Source organism: Electrophorus electricus, chromosome 14 (genome assembly GCF_013358815.1).
Source record: "Electrophorus electricus isolate fEleEle1 chromosome 14, fEleEle1.pri, whole genome shotgun sequence".
In the NCBI taxonomy this organism is placed as follows: Eukaryota; Metazoa; Chordata; class Actinopteri; order Gymnotiformes; family Gymnotidae; genus Electrophorus; species Electrophorus electricus.
The window spans coordinates 2,877,690-2,895,499 of record NC_049548.1 but is presented as its reverse complement, the minus strand read 5'-3'; the positions used below and the strand labels follow the sequence as shown (position 1 = coordinate 2,895,499).

At 45.0% G+C, this 17,810-nt stretch overlaps 1 protein-coding gene across 9 annotated transcripts in view; it reads right to left on the bottom strand.

Annotated features, from left to right (window-relative positions):
• rnls (renalase, FAD-dependent amine oxidase) overlaps window positions 1-17,729 on the bottom strand; it is a 42,065-nt gene extending 24,336 nt beyond the window's left edge. For 7 of the 9 annotated variants that reach the window (XR_003410877.2, XM_027013428.2, XM_027013430.2 and 4 more), the window contains exons 1-4: window positions 17,254-17,454; window positions 16,301-16,406; window positions 15,990-16,135; window positions 13,513-13,671 (exon numbers count right to left, since the gene is read on the bottom strand). Coding sequence is in view for 8 of the 9 variants with exons in the window: in XM_027013428.2 (XP_026869229.2) it covers window positions 13,513-13,671; window positions 15,990-16,135; window positions 16,301-16,406; window positions 17,254-17,371 (529 nt within the window). In the remaining variant the exon portion in view is untranslated. Of the gene's footprint in view, window positions 1-13,512; window positions 13,672-15,989; window positions 16,136-16,300; window positions 16,407-17,253; window positions 17,455-17,655 lie in introns of those variants that run through there. The other 2 variants (XM_027013434.2, XM_027013435.2) reach the window with 2 other exon arrangements.
• Window positions 17,730-17,810: the final 81 nt, after the last annotated feature.

Genomic DNA, 17,810 nt, shown 5'->3' with positions numbered 1-17,810 from the left:
CACTCACGCGTCGCGTGTGTCGGTTCAGAGGAGCTCCGTGAGAGGGCATGCCATTCTGTGGCTTGCGCTCCACTCAGCGTGTTGGCACGGTGACCGCTGGTCGGCTCGTGCCGGAGACGCTTCCTCGGGCGCCTGCAATGTTTGCAGTGATCAACGGGACGCTTCTTCGGGCAAAAAAATGCAAACCAAACGAGCCTTTCCAGAGGAATCGTGCTCCCCTCTCCTGCCTTCTTCCACACTTATTCTCAAATGTCAGTGGCACAAACAGCTGTGGTCTGTGCCGTGACATCTTGAGGCTTGTGGTAGGATTTTTATGCAGACCTGAGATCAGGGTTTTGTATTTCTCTTGTAGTGGTTAAGCGGAGGTTTATGGTGGAGGAGGATGGCCCACGATCAGTATCAAAAGGCTCACAAAAGGGTAACGTCTCAGAGTGTTTGCACGCCATTACGGAGCTCTTCTTTCTGCATGCGCTCAGTGCACGGGGGGGGGATACAGCGGTTTGTCGTAGGTGGACTCGATGGCATGCTTCGCGTTTTTTCCAGATGGATGTTCAATTACCTTCATCTGGAGGGATATTTATCCGTGCTGCCAGTTTCTTCGCACAGCTGTCCAACAGGTGGGGAAACGGCTTCTTCTGTGACAGGAATGACACTCTATCCGGGTTCTCCTTTTTCTGCGCAGTCTTCGGGGCTCAAAAGCTGTGCGGTCTCACGTCCAACACTTCAAAGTGAGGGCGGGAACAAAAAAAAAAAAAAAAAAGAAAGGGCACTGGGGTCAAGCTGTGCCACTTACCATCTGCGGCTGTGAGCTGGAAGGAAACGCAAGTAGTGCTGGGAGGAAGGCGTCACTCCGTCCTCCATAAGGTGATAAAAAGATTCAGTTGTGTGGCCACAAAGCTACGAGACTCACCTCCGTGCCGCGTGGTTACAGTCTCAGAACGGCAGCAGCGAAACTGACTCACACGGGTTGGGAAACAGTAGAAATAGTGGGAAGCTAGCTAAGAGCTAAAGTACAAAAATAGTTCAAAAGCTTTGGCATACAGGGATCTTATACTTGCACCATTGTTTTGTCGCTGGATTTCAGCGCTTTGAAGTAACTAGTGTGGGACTGGTGGACGCAGTAGGACCAGAAAACCGCACATTTCAGAGCCGTTAAAATGTCCTCTTTGTTAGTCAAAGGGGATTTGATTTCATTACATACTTTTGTTATCTTTAGCCTTCTTTCCCTGACACTTCCTTTGGCATCGGCCCTCACAAACCCTCACAATACGAGAGCGAAAAGAAACCGCCACCAAACACGGGGCCGCTCACAATCGCCTGGAAGAGGAGGGGAAAAGAAATTTAAAAAAAACTCTTCCTCAAGTTGCTCCCCAAGCGAGCGCGGGATAAATCCCAAAAGTATTCGTATAGTACGCTGAGGCGAACACGCAGGCATATGCGCACACCTCCTGTCTTATTCATCTCTGCACATTTGTCACTGTAGAGTGCTCCGCAGTGCAGGAGGCCCTGCACTGTGTCTCTCTGTACATTATACATTTTCCCCAATACAGAGAGAAAGCTGAGAATCTGCAGGCAGCTGCGCTTGAGAGGCCTAGAGAGAGAGAGAGAGAGAGAGAGAGAGAGAGAGAGAGAGAGAGAGAGAGAGAGAGAGAGAGTATAGGAGTGGGAGAGAGGAAGAGAGAGAGAGAGAGAGAAAGAAGAGACCCTTAACCCGGCCCAGCTTTGAACAAGCACATTTAACACTCCTAAAACATGCCCACGTAGTCATCGTCACGGCGAGAGCGCGCGCACGCCCACAGGGCTTACCCTCCACCTTCTCTCTCACTCACTCACACTCACATATGGAACATGCAAGCCACGCTGTACGCCCACTTGACTGACGGCGCTGCAGTCTTCCAACCTGCGGCAACACCACCAGCCCTTCACGTGGCCGCGCCGTGGAGAGCGACGACGTTAGTCCGAGTGTGCGTGGGCACGCGTGGGGGTCGTGACACGGGAAGGGATAATGTTTTCCAGGTGCTCGCTACGGTCCCCGGCCCCTCGCTCTTTTGACAGGGGGGGGAGCAGGCGAGGGGCTCCTGTCGGCCCTGCGTGTCGGGCCCTGCCCGACTAGCGCACCCTGCTGGCCTGCGGGGCCCTGACCTCCAGCTGTCGCTCGCCCCCGCGTTCTCTCTCACTGCTGTCTTGGAGCCTTGTTACGCCTTTCAAAGAAAAAGCTGCCTTGCAGAGTGATCTTCCGCGCAGGCGGTGGAGCGCGGTGCCGTTTCACGACACTGTCCGCACTGCACTGCGGGTGTAATAGATAGCAATGGGCAGCGTAGGTCAGGCCTGCCCAACAGAGCTGGAAAGGGAACCTCGGCCTCGTGGTTCATGATTTAAAAATGCAATTCAGAATTCAAATGCAGAAGTTGTGCTTGAGCAGTGTCCAAACACGAGGTCTGGTGGTCTCATGTTAAAACATGAGATATGAGGCTTCCTCACAGAGCTTCCTCTCCTAGCATGTGTGTGTGTGTGTGTGTGTGTGTGTTTGTGTATATGTTTAAACTACACACAGGTCAGGAGGGGTGGGGTAGAACCAAGCTACAGAGTGATTAAAATAGTGAGAACTCAAGGGACCCAGAGGGAGGTCTGGCTACAACCCAGGTAGCTCTGCACATCTGCATTTTAAAAAAACAAACACACACACAAACATATATAGGCACATTGCACACAAGCAGAATTATCCAAATAGCAGCTGTGGCAGTAAGCACCCTCTTCGAGAAGACCGGATTATGAATTCCTCTGGTCTGAGCGAAACATAAATAAACGAAACAACACGTGAACTCATGAAGGAACTTCAATAGAAGTGATGTGAGCGAGCCGTGTTGTGTGGGAGGCTGGCCTGCACCGACATCCTGACAGCCCCACCAGCAGTCTTTTGCCTGCTAATTGCACTTCTGTAAGGCCTGATCCGGGATCAGGGCAAGGCCCGGGGTGGCAGCCATTCAGGGCTGCATGTCACTTCTCGGGGTCGATTACACATCATAAACGGCCAAGTCTCCTCTCGTCTGGCAGGGGCATGATCATTAAAGAAGAAGAAGAAGAAGAAGAAAAAAATGTTATTGTGAAACATGCAGTACGGCTCACAATGGGGGGTGTGAGAGAGAGAGAATGAAGGAGAGAGAGAGAAAGAGAGAGAGAGAGACAGAGAGAATATGCCAAGGCATTTTCTCCAAAAGCAGAGTTCATCTTTTGGTGATCTACGAGGAAGCCAAACCCCCACCGTGGCTGACGTGTCCTCTGAGGGATCCACCCTGGGGATCGGCTGGGTTGAGAGGGTGGACGTGTGGGGAGTGCCTGCCTCTGTCCAACACAGAGGTAGAGCCCCAGTGGATGTCAGCGGTGGGTGGTGGTGCTCGGAGGTTGGTGGGATCATCGACGGGCGATTGAGAGGACGGTCCCCTGGGCCTGGAGCCAGGGGGTGGTTGGGTGGGCAGAGAGCACAGCGTTTATCTCCGACACTGCTGCTGCCAGGAGAGAGTGAGAGCTCCGCAAACCCTGGCCACAGAAAACAGCATCCATACATCCGTACAGCGGAAAGCTGCGTCATGTTCCATCTAGCACTCAGGTGATTGCGTTAAGCTCAAACGTTCCCACTATCCCACTCTGTCGCCTGGACATGAGTGCGCTTAGCTCTTCAATTGGACAGGCGATCTGCCCTTTAGAATTTCATTCAAAGTGAAGTGCAGGATTCGTTAACTCGGACGCGCCTGATGTGCAAATGTACAGCAAGTTTATTTTTGAATGTGGGCGTTTGATTTATTTAGGGTTCTGTATTGTTTGAGGCAATGCTGAATATTGTTTTAAGTGAGCCCACCAACTCCCCTGTATTTCCATTGTTCCCAGGGAGGGCTGGCCTTTGCCATTACCCTCAGGGACCTGCTCCGCACAGCAGCGCAGCACGCTGGAAAGCTATTCAGAGTGCACGAGAGAGCTGCATCATTTCCCAAATTCTGATCTCTCAGCCCTTTAAAGGTTGATTTAACACTTGCCTGAGAGGTTCTGGAAAGCATCCCAAGAAGGGGAAAGGAAAAGGAAAAAAAACAAACGAGGAAATGTGTTGGGAACTGTTTTGCTAACCTTTAGGGCACTCGTTGGTGAACTAGTTCCAACAATAAGTCCAACACTTATATAGGTGCTACCTCGGAGGTGAAGCGTGGATGGTGAGGGACTTTGCGCGGGTATGAGAGGTGTGCGAGATCTGTTCATTGGCTGCCAAGGACCACATCATAGCAGAATTAGGACTTACCATCTAATGGAAGATGAGCGAAGAATGCAAGTGTCACCGATCGGCCAGACGTTTGGTTTTTGTCCAGACTGTACATTTTTTCCAGCTGCTTGTCCTCTGTCAGGCTGAACACCTGGGCAGACACCGAGCCACCATCCTTCTGGGGTGAACTGGTCGTGGCTGTCCATTGATCGATGTCATTTTATTGTGTCAGTGGGTCACATGCATGTCAAAGGAAATATCTTGCATTTCATTCGTTTAACAGATCGCCTCTTGCACAGCCTTCTCACTGAAAGTCTATGTCCTCAATGCTTGTCAGTTAGCATGCTTGCAATGGTGTGAAAAGTGCTGAGAACTGAAGTCAACAATTTCCTTTTGAAGAATAGCGAAGAGTAAGTTCGTGCTTTCCGTACACTGTGCCAGACTTCAATACTGTAAGTAGGTGCCAAGCTGGGGGAGTAGAACAATTTCTATTACAGATTTCTAGAGCAACTTGGTCAGCTTTGTTAGCCAGTGAGCTTGGTTTTATGGTTTTAATTTCATGTTTTGTGGTGTCGCATCCCCATTCCCTGTATGTCCTCCTTTAGGAGTTATTAAAGGTCAGAGGTGAAATTGCAGCCCCCCGCAGCTAGGCGTAGGCAGAGTTAATGTGCCTCACCATCACGGGTCCCCAGTCCACAGAGGACACTTTTGTGCAGCCAGGCCAACGAATTCAGCGCCTCGCTGATGTCAGATAAAATATTTGGGTGGGTAAACAGCGGCGTTCGCGGGCACAACTGGCAGGTTTGTTTCAGAGATAGCTTGCGTGAATTCAGCAGCGGATGTGCACATTCAAGGCAGCCACCCAAGGGCTTCGCCGCTGACGTCAAGCCACGGCGTTTATGTTAAGCAGCTTTTCCAAAGGTAGCCTGTTGAGACGGACCCCTTCACATGGAGGTGAGCAGCACATCCAGGGCCCATGTGTACAGCACGCACCTCACCGTTTATGTGAGCAAATCAACAGCCCGTGTCATCTAGTCGCGCAGCATGCTGGCAACTCCGGCAGTGGAGGCTCAGCGAGGTTCGATAGGAAATCGAAAGGTTCCATTACAGACTAATTCACAGAGCAAATGAAATAAGCTCAATTGTGATCAGTCTGGTTATCTAAATTACAGTAAAGTCATTTAGGTGTGTCACTTCACAGGCCTGCCCTTCCAAATAAACCAGTCCAAATATTTGCATAATCACACAGTGCTCTAAAGTGTTCCAAGCGAGGACTGATTCTGAATTAGAGGACAATGTCAGCTTGCATTTACCGACATGAGCAGCCAAGCGAGGCACACACAGAGTTGACATTTACCTAGGAAAAGAATGCGACACAATGTGTTTCCTCAAACACATGGCTGATCGTTGCAAAGATACACCTTGTTCCTGTATTTGAAACCCAAAAGTGTTCACATCTCATGCAACAGAGTGCTTCTGTATGGCAGCTATTTTTCACCACGACTGTGTCGTTCCCCCCCACCGGATTAAAATTAAAGAGGGAATGTGTACCGAAAACAGATTAAGAAGAGAATCGACACACAAATGCTGCTGTTAGTCGTGATTCCGAGGTGGCTGGCAGAAGGGGCAGTTTCTCCGTATCCGTAAGTCACACAGTTGGTCGGAGCTTTTCCCGGCTCTCAACACTAAAACAGAAACAGGCATTTCCACTAGGAAATCAGAAACAGGCATTTCAGAGTCCCTTTTAATTTGGAGGGCAATCCAGTGCTCATTCATCTTCTGTTCTAATCCAAATCATGCTGCTATTCAGTGATGGCTTTCACTCTTGGCACACCAAGGCAAGAGATTATCTGAAGCTCTGTGAGCTTTGCCAGGCTGGGAAGCCTTTCAGACTCCCAATCACTTACTGTGCTTTGGAAAATCTTCCAGATTTCAGACTACACTGTGTTCAGTTCAAGGACTGAGAGTCTAATGTTTAATAGTGCAGTGCTCCGATTTTTCACTGAACAACAGAGAGCTAATAGGACTTTGACTTTGAATGCAACATAAATGAAGAAAGTACCGCAAACCAAAAGTCCCCAGTGGCAGCCAAAACCTATGTGGAGGATTTGCAGTCTGTTACAACTGTTAGCATGATAAAATAAATGCAATGTAATTACTTTTTAAAAAATATTAGGCCAATTACGTTCCCTCCGTGAGCTGCTGCCAATTTCCAGGCTTCCTAAGACTCCCCTACTGAAGAGCACCAATATGGGCAGATGGATTTGCTTGAAGGAGAACGCTGACTTCCCTGTTCTGTTTATGCATAGCTGACCACATGGAGAGTTGAGCCAGTTGTGCTTTTTTTGGGATCTCACGCATGAAAGTCTTTGCCTATGACTGGGTCCCAAACTAAAATTCTGCCAGTGCCAGTCATAGGGCAGTTACAGGGCACATCCCAGTTAGGCAACTGTTCCTCTTGGGAGCCCCTAATTTAACACACATGCTTTTTATGATTTATTAATATTGCAAAAGCTCTGAATTCATTATTTCTACTTATTACATCATGCTGATGAATTTTTGGCTTGGATAATAAAACTATTCGTTAAGCCTAGAAAACACTAAACATTATATAGTCTATAACAGTAATTTTCTTTGCCAATCCACATGTGACTTGCCATTGTACTAAATGGGAAACTGTAGAAAAAGCCCAGGGAACAGGCGAAACTGACACAAAAGTAGAAGACGAGTAAAATGCATCTCCGTTACAGTTTACAGGCATCAGAACTACGGCACTGATGCTGTAAATGCAATTCTGCTGCTAAGGGTCCGTGGGCTTGTCTAACAGCTACTGCTGTCCCAGCAATAGAAGGCGAACTGGCACTCCGAGTAGTTCTGGACAGGGCCGTTTAAATCGGAGACTTCCTGCATGCCGGCCGAGTGCCGAAACTACTGCGCCGAAGAAGCCCAGTTTATTCCTGAGCTGGTAATGCCTCGTAAGCTGAGCTACTGCTCCCACATTTACACAGCGGGCTTTGTCACCCAATTTCCACATACATTCCTAAGATGGCATTAATCATTATGGCAGACGTTCATGCCACCATGTATTACTGCAGGAATTTGTGCATCTTGTCTTGTACTTTGGAGCTATGCGAGTGGAAGTGAACAGCAGGCCTAAGCAGGGAGGTCAAAGGTGAGACATCCAGCAAAACACAATCTAACTCCTACGCCATGGCCTAAAACTACTGCTGGTGGGAACTGGAAGTATTCTTGAGGAAGAACAGAACCCCTTCTGTATTGACCGCTTGGGAGTACGCAGTATGGGTTGAAAGTTTCCTCCACTGGTGTCCAGAATAAAAGCCATACAGATGGATGTGAATAAAAAAAACATTAAAAAAAAAAGACAGATCGTATTAATTTCAGTGTTTCAGGATCTAATTTTTGAGCTCATTCTACCAGCACGCGAGTTAACCCTGGCATTGATCACAACCAGTTCCCATAAGTATCCCTCGTCATAAATGTCAGCTATTTAAACTAATGATGGTCTAGACCAAGTGATAGAGATTTCGAATCACACCAGCTGTCTTTGGTGTTAGCAGCCTTTCCTGGACTGTGAACTTTACACTTTAACCATTGCTCCTACTTTCCCATGAAGCTTTTCTGTCTTTGAAACAGACAGCTGGAGTTTAGACATTAAGGAGGTTAATGACACTACCAGCACCAATATTTTATAAGGTGCAAATTATCACACGGATAATATGTTGCATCATTGTAACATCTGAAAGGTGGCCTAAGATAATTATAAATAACTATAAAGGATATTGTAGCATAAAACTACGGCACGAGTCCTGTTTCTGTATCAGCTATGTGATCATGGAAACTGTTCTGTTCTGTTGTTCACTTCCATTCAAAAATTCACACACTAAAAGGAATATATTACCAAACACTTGGTCCTGTCACAAAATAACCAGACACAAAGGAAACAAGCACTCCTTTGCATGTTGCCATTGGCAAACTACTGCAAGGTGAGTAACCTAATTACAAACAGAGGGGTAAACAAACAAACAAACAAAAACAAACACTGCCTACATTGTTTGGTCTCCTCAGCACCTCTGAGAGAACAGCACAAGAAAAGAGAGAGAGCGAGAGAGCGAGAGCATTCTCCATTTAGAACCCGGCACCCAGACTGTGCAGGGAAGAGACCATGCGTCGCTGTCGGGAGTCAGAACAAGGGATTACATCATACCAGACTCACAGACCTGAAATCAGCAAAGCCAGACAGCCATACACTCGACGGGAGACAAAGAGAGACTCTCTATCTCAGAGGAAGATGATGTAACTTGACACACTAATTGTATTCCAAGCACGGACAGCAGCTCAAGGTAATTGCTTGCAAAATGATATGCTCGGATATTTATGTTTTGTGGAAGAGAACGATCAAAGCACGGGCTACATTTTAAGGGTACCACAGCGTCCCGCTGTACCTGTTATAAGAGGTGCTGATTAAAAAGTAGCCAGACCAAAACAAAATGGAAAAAAGGAGGGCGGGATGGGGGGGGGGGGGGGAGAGAGAGAGAGAGAGAGAGAGAGAGAGAGAGAGAGAGAGAGAGACCCTAAAAGGATAAGTAGGGTACTTATCTCATAGTCAAGCCCCAAATCGAATAACACAGCCAGGCAGACTGATTACCACATGAGAGAGTCAGTCTGCCAAAAATAGAGCTTTAATTTCATTAGAAATGAAGAATCATGTTTCTCAATATCAGCAGAGTTTCAAGGCCAACAGGAGGATGGAGCTGAGGAAAAAAAGAGGGATCTGCAGAAGCGCAACTACTGGGGACATAAAGGTACGCCAGGCAAAAAGGAAGGATGGGGGAAAAAACCCAAAACAGCCATTCAAATATCTGCAAAATGATGTAATCTGAAAAAGGCCCACATGCTCAGGGAGTCCAGCGTGTACTGCCAGCGCTGGACTTGACCGTAGCGCTCAGGAAATAAAAGTAGGTGCTTGACAATAGGAAAGGGTGTGGGCTCGCCATCAGTCAGCGGCCGCGGGGACGCGGGGGTAATGGAACCGGCACCACAGTGCGTGACCGCCCCTCCTCCGGGCAGCTGGCCGGCACAGTCGACGCGATATGCCCCTCCCCCCTGCCAGCTTGCACACGCTCGGATACCCCGAACCTGTAAGAAGCCGATGGACAGCAGCCGTGTGAGTCTGGGTTTAGGGTTCAGAGTTCGGTAGACGCGGTCATCTAAGGCTTGAAAGGACAAAGTCCAGCTTGCCCAACGTCTTACCTGTTTCTGCACCCAGTTCCTCTGCCTTTGTAAAACTTCAGCAAAAAAGAGGAAGTGTTTAATCACATCCTAAGGTTGAAGTCATCGGATTCCTTTAGGTTTTACACAAACTGAAGATTAAAAGATGGTGAGGATTATCTGCCTCGACGGGCAATATTTCACACCAGACCTGGCAAACTTTTTAGTTGGCGAAATTACTAAGAATGTACCGTCCAAAATATTACCGATAAAAAAAAAAAAAAGAGTGGCACGAAGCAGTAAAGCATAGAAAAGAAAAGGTCATAAAGTTTTTCTAGGCAGCGGGTTTGCTTCCTGTTTTACGGCTGCTCTGTCTTTAACCACAAAAGCAGAACTTGTTCCTCTGTGCTTGCCAAACTGGAAGTGAATTCTGATCACATTCTAATTTTGAAACGCACGTTCCCCCCTCGCTCTGCCTTGCTGGGGAACAGGCCCAGCCACCTGTTATCAATTACATCCGCGCATGCACAGGCGCAGCCTGGTCCCCGCCGTGCTCTGGACGCCCCGAGCTCAGCCTGGAGGGTCCGTGAAACCCGTGCCCCGCCAGCCGGCCGGACTGGCGCGCTCGGGCCTACGTGACCTGCTGCTGCGTGATGCCACGGCCGAGCGCGGAGCTCGGTCACGTGAGGCCAGCAGGCCCGAGAGCGCTCGAGCGCTCTTATGTCACTCAGAGTCGGGCGGGGTGCGCCAGCTATTGCAAAAGCCACATTCCTCCCTCTCATGTTAATTTCTGGCAGCTGGCTGAGAATGTCAGTGACAACAGACATTTAGCCTCAGCTCGAGAATAAAAGGAGTTTTGATGAAAAACATCCAAACATTATGGAAGTGGAGAGGTGATTTTGGGGAGGATGGGAGGGTTCTGCCCAAAAAAGAAAACAGAATCTATCAAGGACTTGGCTGCAGCTGAACATGTTAAAGTTTTGGCAAATGAATTGGCAAGGCTCACTACATAAAAGGACACCTCTTCCCTAAACGTGCACTCCAGGAACCAAGTCAAACTGCCAGCCCCAAATATTTGATTATATATTACTGGGAAACAAATAAGGTCTAGAAGCATGTGGATTTACATCAGGCGGGTCGCGGGCCCTCAGGCCGTGCCGAGCTTATTCACCTTTTGAGCCATGGCACCTCTCCGTCTGCCCTCACGGCCGCCAGGGGAAGTAGCAGGACTGCAGGAACACCACGTTTGGACTACATTCTGTGATGTATGCGGAGGCCCATCTGCGGCCATCATTCTGGACTGTGGCAACCAAACGGTACCAAATGGACAACATGGCACAGATGACCAAAACAACCTGCACTTTCAAAATGAAAAATCCAGCAAACCATCTTTTTTTTTTGTTGTTGTTGTTTTTTTAAGGGAGCTATCTGGTTTAAACGCAGCGTTTGTATTAGATCTTTAAGCAGCTGGCCAAACTTAATAATTCTTTTTTATTTTAACCAAAAATGCTGTAAAGTTTTACATTGATGCGAGACTGTCAACCTTTGATAAAGGCTTAGTTTCGCTATTGAACAAAGGAAGGGACCTTTCAGAAACATTGTAAAATGGTCCAAATCCCAGTGGAAGTGCTTTCAAGACAGTTCTGAAGCTTTTGATTCATTTTACTTTCTCTTCTGAGTTGAGATGTAGCCATACTCTCTGAACTCTGGGGAAGTATGAAGACATGAAAGAAATGAGAAAAATATGTTATTCTCTATGTCTCATTCAGTGTGAGCGGCACATGAAAATACAGACACACACACAGACAGACAAAGGAGTGTATTTTTCTTCATCTTCAAGTGCAAAACTGTTCACTGGGCCACCAATAGATAAGCTGACCTATAATGTCGTGTGTCGTCGCCCCCCGGCGTGAACAGACATATTCACATACTGATTTCCATGAAGGGGCTTAGAACCAAAGTAAAGGATCTTTAAACACACTTAAAAAGTAAAATGGACAGTCCGAGATTTAAAATGTACTATTTAGATTTTAAAAAGTCATATGAAGTTGTTATATAAAAAACATTCTCTGATGATTTTAAAATTCTGTTGAGTAGGCAGGAAGTGAGAGGGAGTCTTTTTTTTTTTTCTTTTTTTTTTTGGTGTGTATCTTGAATTGGTGTAAAACTGTTTCCAGATCGCATCTCCGTGACTGTGCAAACAGTAGTGCGTCGCACCTGACTGCTGCCACCACCTGTTCAGTTTCTGTCACTGCAGGTCTAAGACGGGGTGACATCATTCCAACTCAAATCCAGCGCCTGTGAATAACTGGGACTAGTTTTCTACTGTTAGCTGTTAGTCTTGAACACACATAATTAATAGGTGATGGTAAACTGCATTGTTAATTGTAACATCATATATTAATATGCAGCTATTAATATGTAGTAAAGTGTTATTAAATGAAAGATGGAAAACTATGAAATTCCTATTCTACCCATCCCCAACACCTGTCTGGATAAAAGTGTATGTAATCAAGAGGAACTACTGTATACTTAAAGATATCTAACTGCTAGCTTGTGTTGGAATTAATTTAGATCACCATTCCAAGAACAAAAGAACAAAATATGGGCATTAATATGCAGAATTAAAAGAAAGATTCTCACATTCACTCATATTCTACTAAAAATAAACTAAGAAAGCCTAAAATTAAAGTAACAAAGTAAAAGGAGAAAAAAAAGAGCAAAGCATTTACTAAGATCATCCAAAGATCATCCTAAAATCACTGCTTCTTTCCTGCTTGGTTTTGTGCTGAACACATCAAGCTTCTCGAGATTAAATGAGTGATAACAGCAAACAGTATAACTTTTAATGTGTAAAAAACAAACAAACATGCACTTCTTGAAGTGGTTTTAAAATAACTGATTTGGAAAATCTGCCATAAATTAGCAGAGAAGTCTACTGGAGATTCCCAGTCACCAAATCTATTCCTAGCATGCCTGCATTTCTAAGGAATGAACAGTCACTACTGGCTCCTTTCAGACTGAGCACTGAGGATAGAGAACTAAGCCATTATCTCTCAATGACCTGTAACAATTTAACTTCCTTATTCCCCCAGAATTCAAGCAGTCATCCAAAGTCCACACTGTATGCCTTACAACGGCAAAGACCTGGCCCCCACAAAGCCATTCACGCCACTTTACATGAATTTTTCAGCAGCCATGGCATGTCTGCTCCAGTGAGTGTCGGCAGCGCGGAAAGCCATCCGGCTCTGCCCTACTTCGGCTCCCATTTCTGTCCGATAGTGTTCCCAGCGCCGTGTACAGCCATCTCATCCCGTTTTCCATCCGCTGGCTCCTTTCTGACCCTAGACACAGTGACCTTTTGACCGCTTGCTAGCCATTTTACTCACCGATCCCCAGAACCTCCGACACACTCCAGAGAATCCTGACCTACCCCTCCTCCCAACTCCATACTTGTCTGTTAGGAGTTCGGATTTACTGTTGGATTTAAGACTTCACGCCACAAACATAGATTTGTATGGCGATGCGAGGTGTCAGGCGTCGGGTGGGGGGGGGGTGCATCTCGCTCGTGGCAGGCTACCTGGCAATCAGCTGACTGTCGGGAGAAGGAAGAGAGCGTGTCTGAGATCATCCAGGAGACTTACGGGCAAGCCATATGTGCCCCTGCCACTCAGAGTTATGGATTCCAGCTTCCTCGTGGAAGTGAAGTGGGATTATGGGCTTAGGATGTCACTGAAAGTCTAGTGGTGCATGCAGAACAGCAGCACACCCAAACAATCGCTGCGTCTCACCACAATAGGACGCAGGGAAAATGTTGCATTTCACATGCGACAGCGTGTGGGCAGAAACTATTTGCCCGGCATACATATTGGGGGAAAATAACAAAAAAACAACAACAAAAACAACACCACAAGAACAGGGGAATATGGTATTTATAAAGTCAAATGTTTAAAGTGTGTGAAGACTCAGCACAGACTAGTACTGTAATACGTGACCACAGTTAAATGAGTGTGCACGTGGGACATTGCACTCACAGGAGCTGATGTCTCCTTGTAATTGCAGTATCTGTGGGACAGGCATGGTTAAAACCACCACGTCAAACTGCTCTGGTGAGCCCCCCTTCTGGTGCACCTCCCAGCCAGACCCCTTGCAACAAACGTGGGTGACGTGATGGCCAAAGAGCACGTGGGCTCCTGCTCGGGATGGGGTCGTGAGGAGCCAGGATCGTCAGGATAGGAGAGAGTAAAAGAGAGAGAGAGTCAGTGATGCTGACTGCATGTGAGGTTAAACAAGCAATGATGCGATTGGTTTTATTACACCGTTATTTTGGTGGTAGAAAAAGGTGTGAACTGCTGCAACACACTGGTATTTTTGTGATGTTGGAATTTCACTCATGCCTTGCAAAGCTACCACATTGAAAACAGGGAGGCCAGTGTAAGTGGGGAGGCAGATGGTGAAGCGTTGACATGCTTCTTAAAAATGAAGTCGCCATAATTTGCACCCCTAGGACCTAAACTCAAAACAACTAAAGCCAGTGCAGTCATTTGATAAACTGTCAATTCCATCAGCATCCACAGACATTGCAGAGTTCATAATTTCCTTGATGGTGTCCTCAGTATTTTTAGCTAAACGGTATGATGTTAGATAGACATGACAATACCCAGTTAAAGAAGCGGATATTACTAAACCATCTTTTTTAAGTGCGTCTGTCTCATGCTACAGGACCCGAGCCAACTTTCGGTCATAAAACTCAAGCATGTTCACAAACTTTGGAACACCTATGATCTTCAGTCACAAGGTTTATGATCAACTGTAAGGTTGCAAAACCTAAAGATATTCTGATATGGATGTCTGAAGGAAAGAATGGGATGACAAACCTTCTTCCAGAACCCTGACTTAACTGAGTGTGGTCCTAACCAGCTCCACCCTGAGCCAACCAACAGAAGACAGGCATAACCCTCACAACGCTTCAACCTCAAGCTCCATAACATTTTCAGAGCTGCACATAATAAACTATGACACATTTTCATGATGCATCATTGTACATGGAGCAGATGAGTAACATGATTGACTTAGGGTAATGATTAATCACCACACCATCCTATTTATAGTCTCCTTCACTTAGCCCTTGTAGCACACAGCATTCATGAGTTTGCACAAACCATTTGGACCTTTCTTGGTGACATGTAGGCTTAGCAGTGACTGTGCTGGTCGCTGAGTTTACATAATGAAGACAGGCTCCTAAAGCAGTTTTAAACCCAACTCCCCTCACGCATAGGGCCTTAAACACACCGCATCTTAACTTGTAAAGGGCAACACGCACGATTTAATCTCGATAAAAACCAAGCACACATTTACCAGATCAACATCAGCTTTTTAACAAATGAGCACTGAGAAACCACACATGTCCATTTCTTGTTTTTCTGCAGTCTACAAAATAAAAACAATAATATACAACTTTATTGCAAGTGTAAATATTAAATGTCTTAAAGTATTAAATGAAGTAATGTAAGTCTAAATAAAGGATATTTAAATGTAAGGGTTATACATAATCAAAAACTAAAATAACTGATTACACAAAAAGGGGAAATGGCTCATTTATGGTTTTTCTCTGCAAGGGCTCAAATATCACAATGTCTTTTTGCCTTTGTTCTTGCACATATGAACCATAAAACATCTTCCACAAAGTCTAGAACTCTAGACTCTAGTGTCACTCTCTAAATGTCCTCTGTGATCTCAGCATATGCAGTGTTGTCAAAGGCTCTTTGCTCTCTACAGGAAACTGTACAGAGATTTCAAAAGAAGGGAGACACTGGGCCAATGGCTGAACTACTTGGAACAATGTTACCCAAGCATGATTTCAGTAAACAGAATTCTGTTACACAACAAAGCAGAAGCATCTCCTAGCACAACAACATTTAGCCAATAAATGATCACAGATGTATCATTTCAAAACCAAAGGGCTTCTAGGTTATAATGAACTACATTTTTAGTGTGTTAGACATGTCAGACACAGCAGTACAAAGCCCAGTGCAGCACAACGCTCTGTATACTGTGAATCATGCCCTTCACAGCTCACATTTTTGAGCACGGTGCTCTAATGTGATTAGAAATGTTGCTTTTTCTTTTTTGTTTCAATTAGCAACACCACTTCTCAGTAATTTTAGATCTGATCAATTCTCATACGGTTCCAATAACACTGGGCCTCAGCATTAAACTCCGACCTTGTCTGCAAGGAGTTAGATACCATCGTATTTCAAGTGAAGACATGTATTGTACAAATGAAAAATCCCTTTATTCATCAAACTGCCTTTGATGCATATCAGTAACTCATGTTCTTTCCTTTTAGAATATGTATGACAGGCGTGCCTCGTGGATTTTACACTTTTAATATGAATAGTACTCTGAAACTGAAGCTAATAAAGTTGATCATTAAAGTAACCGACAGTACATTTCTGCCTAATAACACCATAACCCTCACAAGAAAGCCCATAAGTGAAGGAGAAAGTACCTGATTCTTTGAGGTAGTGTTTGACAATGGAAGACACTCCGGAAGGAGTTACGTAGTTAACACTGCCCTCTTCATTAGAGATTAGGCCCTCTATTGTGGCTTCAAGGGGTTTGATAATCCCATGGAGCAGGAGTTCTTCATAAAAACTAAAAGTGAATATAAGACTAAAAACAGGAATGCTCTGGGACTATGATGGGAATGATAGAAAATATATCCATTACTAAGCAAAAAGACTAATATGAATCATATTTACATCATATAGACACAGCATGATTTGGTAGATGTTTTTATAATGGCAGAAACTGTCCCACCTTTTGTGAACTTTGGCATAATATGGTGTAGCAGTAAGGTACTGAGCACCGAGGTCAACCGTGCAAGATGTATTGCTTGGATTTTGGCTTGTAGCCATTCTTCCTCCTGTAATACACAGATGTGAAAAGGCATGAGGTTTTTTTTCTTCAAACAAATAACACATCTGCTTCCAAAGTAAGTGATCATTCATACTATTGGAGCTCTATAAAGAAAGAAAGATTAATCGTTACAGTTTGTTGGTACTGTGCAAACAACAAGTCTTTGTGAATTAATTATCTACTTGTTATTGAAACGTGGTTACATTTATTTTTCATTAAGTCTATAGTTAGTAACGATTGCCTCAATTATAATTAATTAATTAAAAGCATTTTCCGCCTCCTGAAAGGAAGGGGATGGCCTCTGATCAGCGAGGCCCTGATCTGTCTGCAAACCAAGATCAAGGATTTAGATAAAAAGAAGAAGAAGAAAAAAAACTTTATCGCATCACTTCTGTGTCAAGCAGAAAGCTCATCATTAGATAATTATTAAAGATAATACTTAGGCTATAAAAGTACACAGGACATGCAAATAGATTACTGTTTGTTTTTGATCGTGACTGTGTTTTTAGGGCTTTCTTTAATGATGCTCTTGTGGAAGCGCTTAAAATTAAACCAGGATATAATGTAGGAAAATATTATTAATGTTGAAGCGAGTTTTACTTATTATATATTTTTAAAAACATCACTAATATTACAGGTAGCTAGAAATAGTATTTTACTAGTAGTCCAGTTAGCTAAATGGTATCGTTACATTACCTAATGAACCCAGCCATTGTAAATAAGCAAGCTTGCTAGTTGGTTGGTTAGCTAAGCGCTGGTATATCTTATCTTGCAAATACAATAACCTTACACATTCATCATCGAAAACGTATGCATAGAGCAATCTCAGCCACGACCATCACAAACATGCTGACCTGAATCTCTGGACTTGTCCCACACGGATACTCTAACTTTACTGAACAGCCCCCGGTGTAGCAGATAGGCGCATATGCTCCCAGTAAGTCCAGCCCCAACTATAAGTACTCGTGACATTTGGAAAAATAAAAGTAACTAGCAATCTCAAAATGGTGTGTTCACTTGTTCGCTAGAAATGTTGCTTGGGTCCTTTAAGCGTTATGAAGTTGTTTTTTTTTAATGTTGTTGGCCAACCAAAACTTTCCCTTGGTGTTCTTTGTTTTGTTTTGTTTTGTTTTCTATCCACATAACTATGTGTTCACGTGATAATAAATAGTCCATTTAGTCATATGGATATTTCAAAGATAAAAGTAAAAAGTATTCAATATGTAAATATGCTCCGATTGGGCAATATTGCTAACCTTTGTTTGCGGAAAACCGCTTTACGGGACCATGAAATCAGGACACAGAAATCACGACGTGACGTGACCAGGACACGTGCCTATGGCGTCATAGGGTCGTGTGAGTGATTGGCAGGCGGTGGGCGGGGACGGCGACGTTTATAAGGTCACATGAC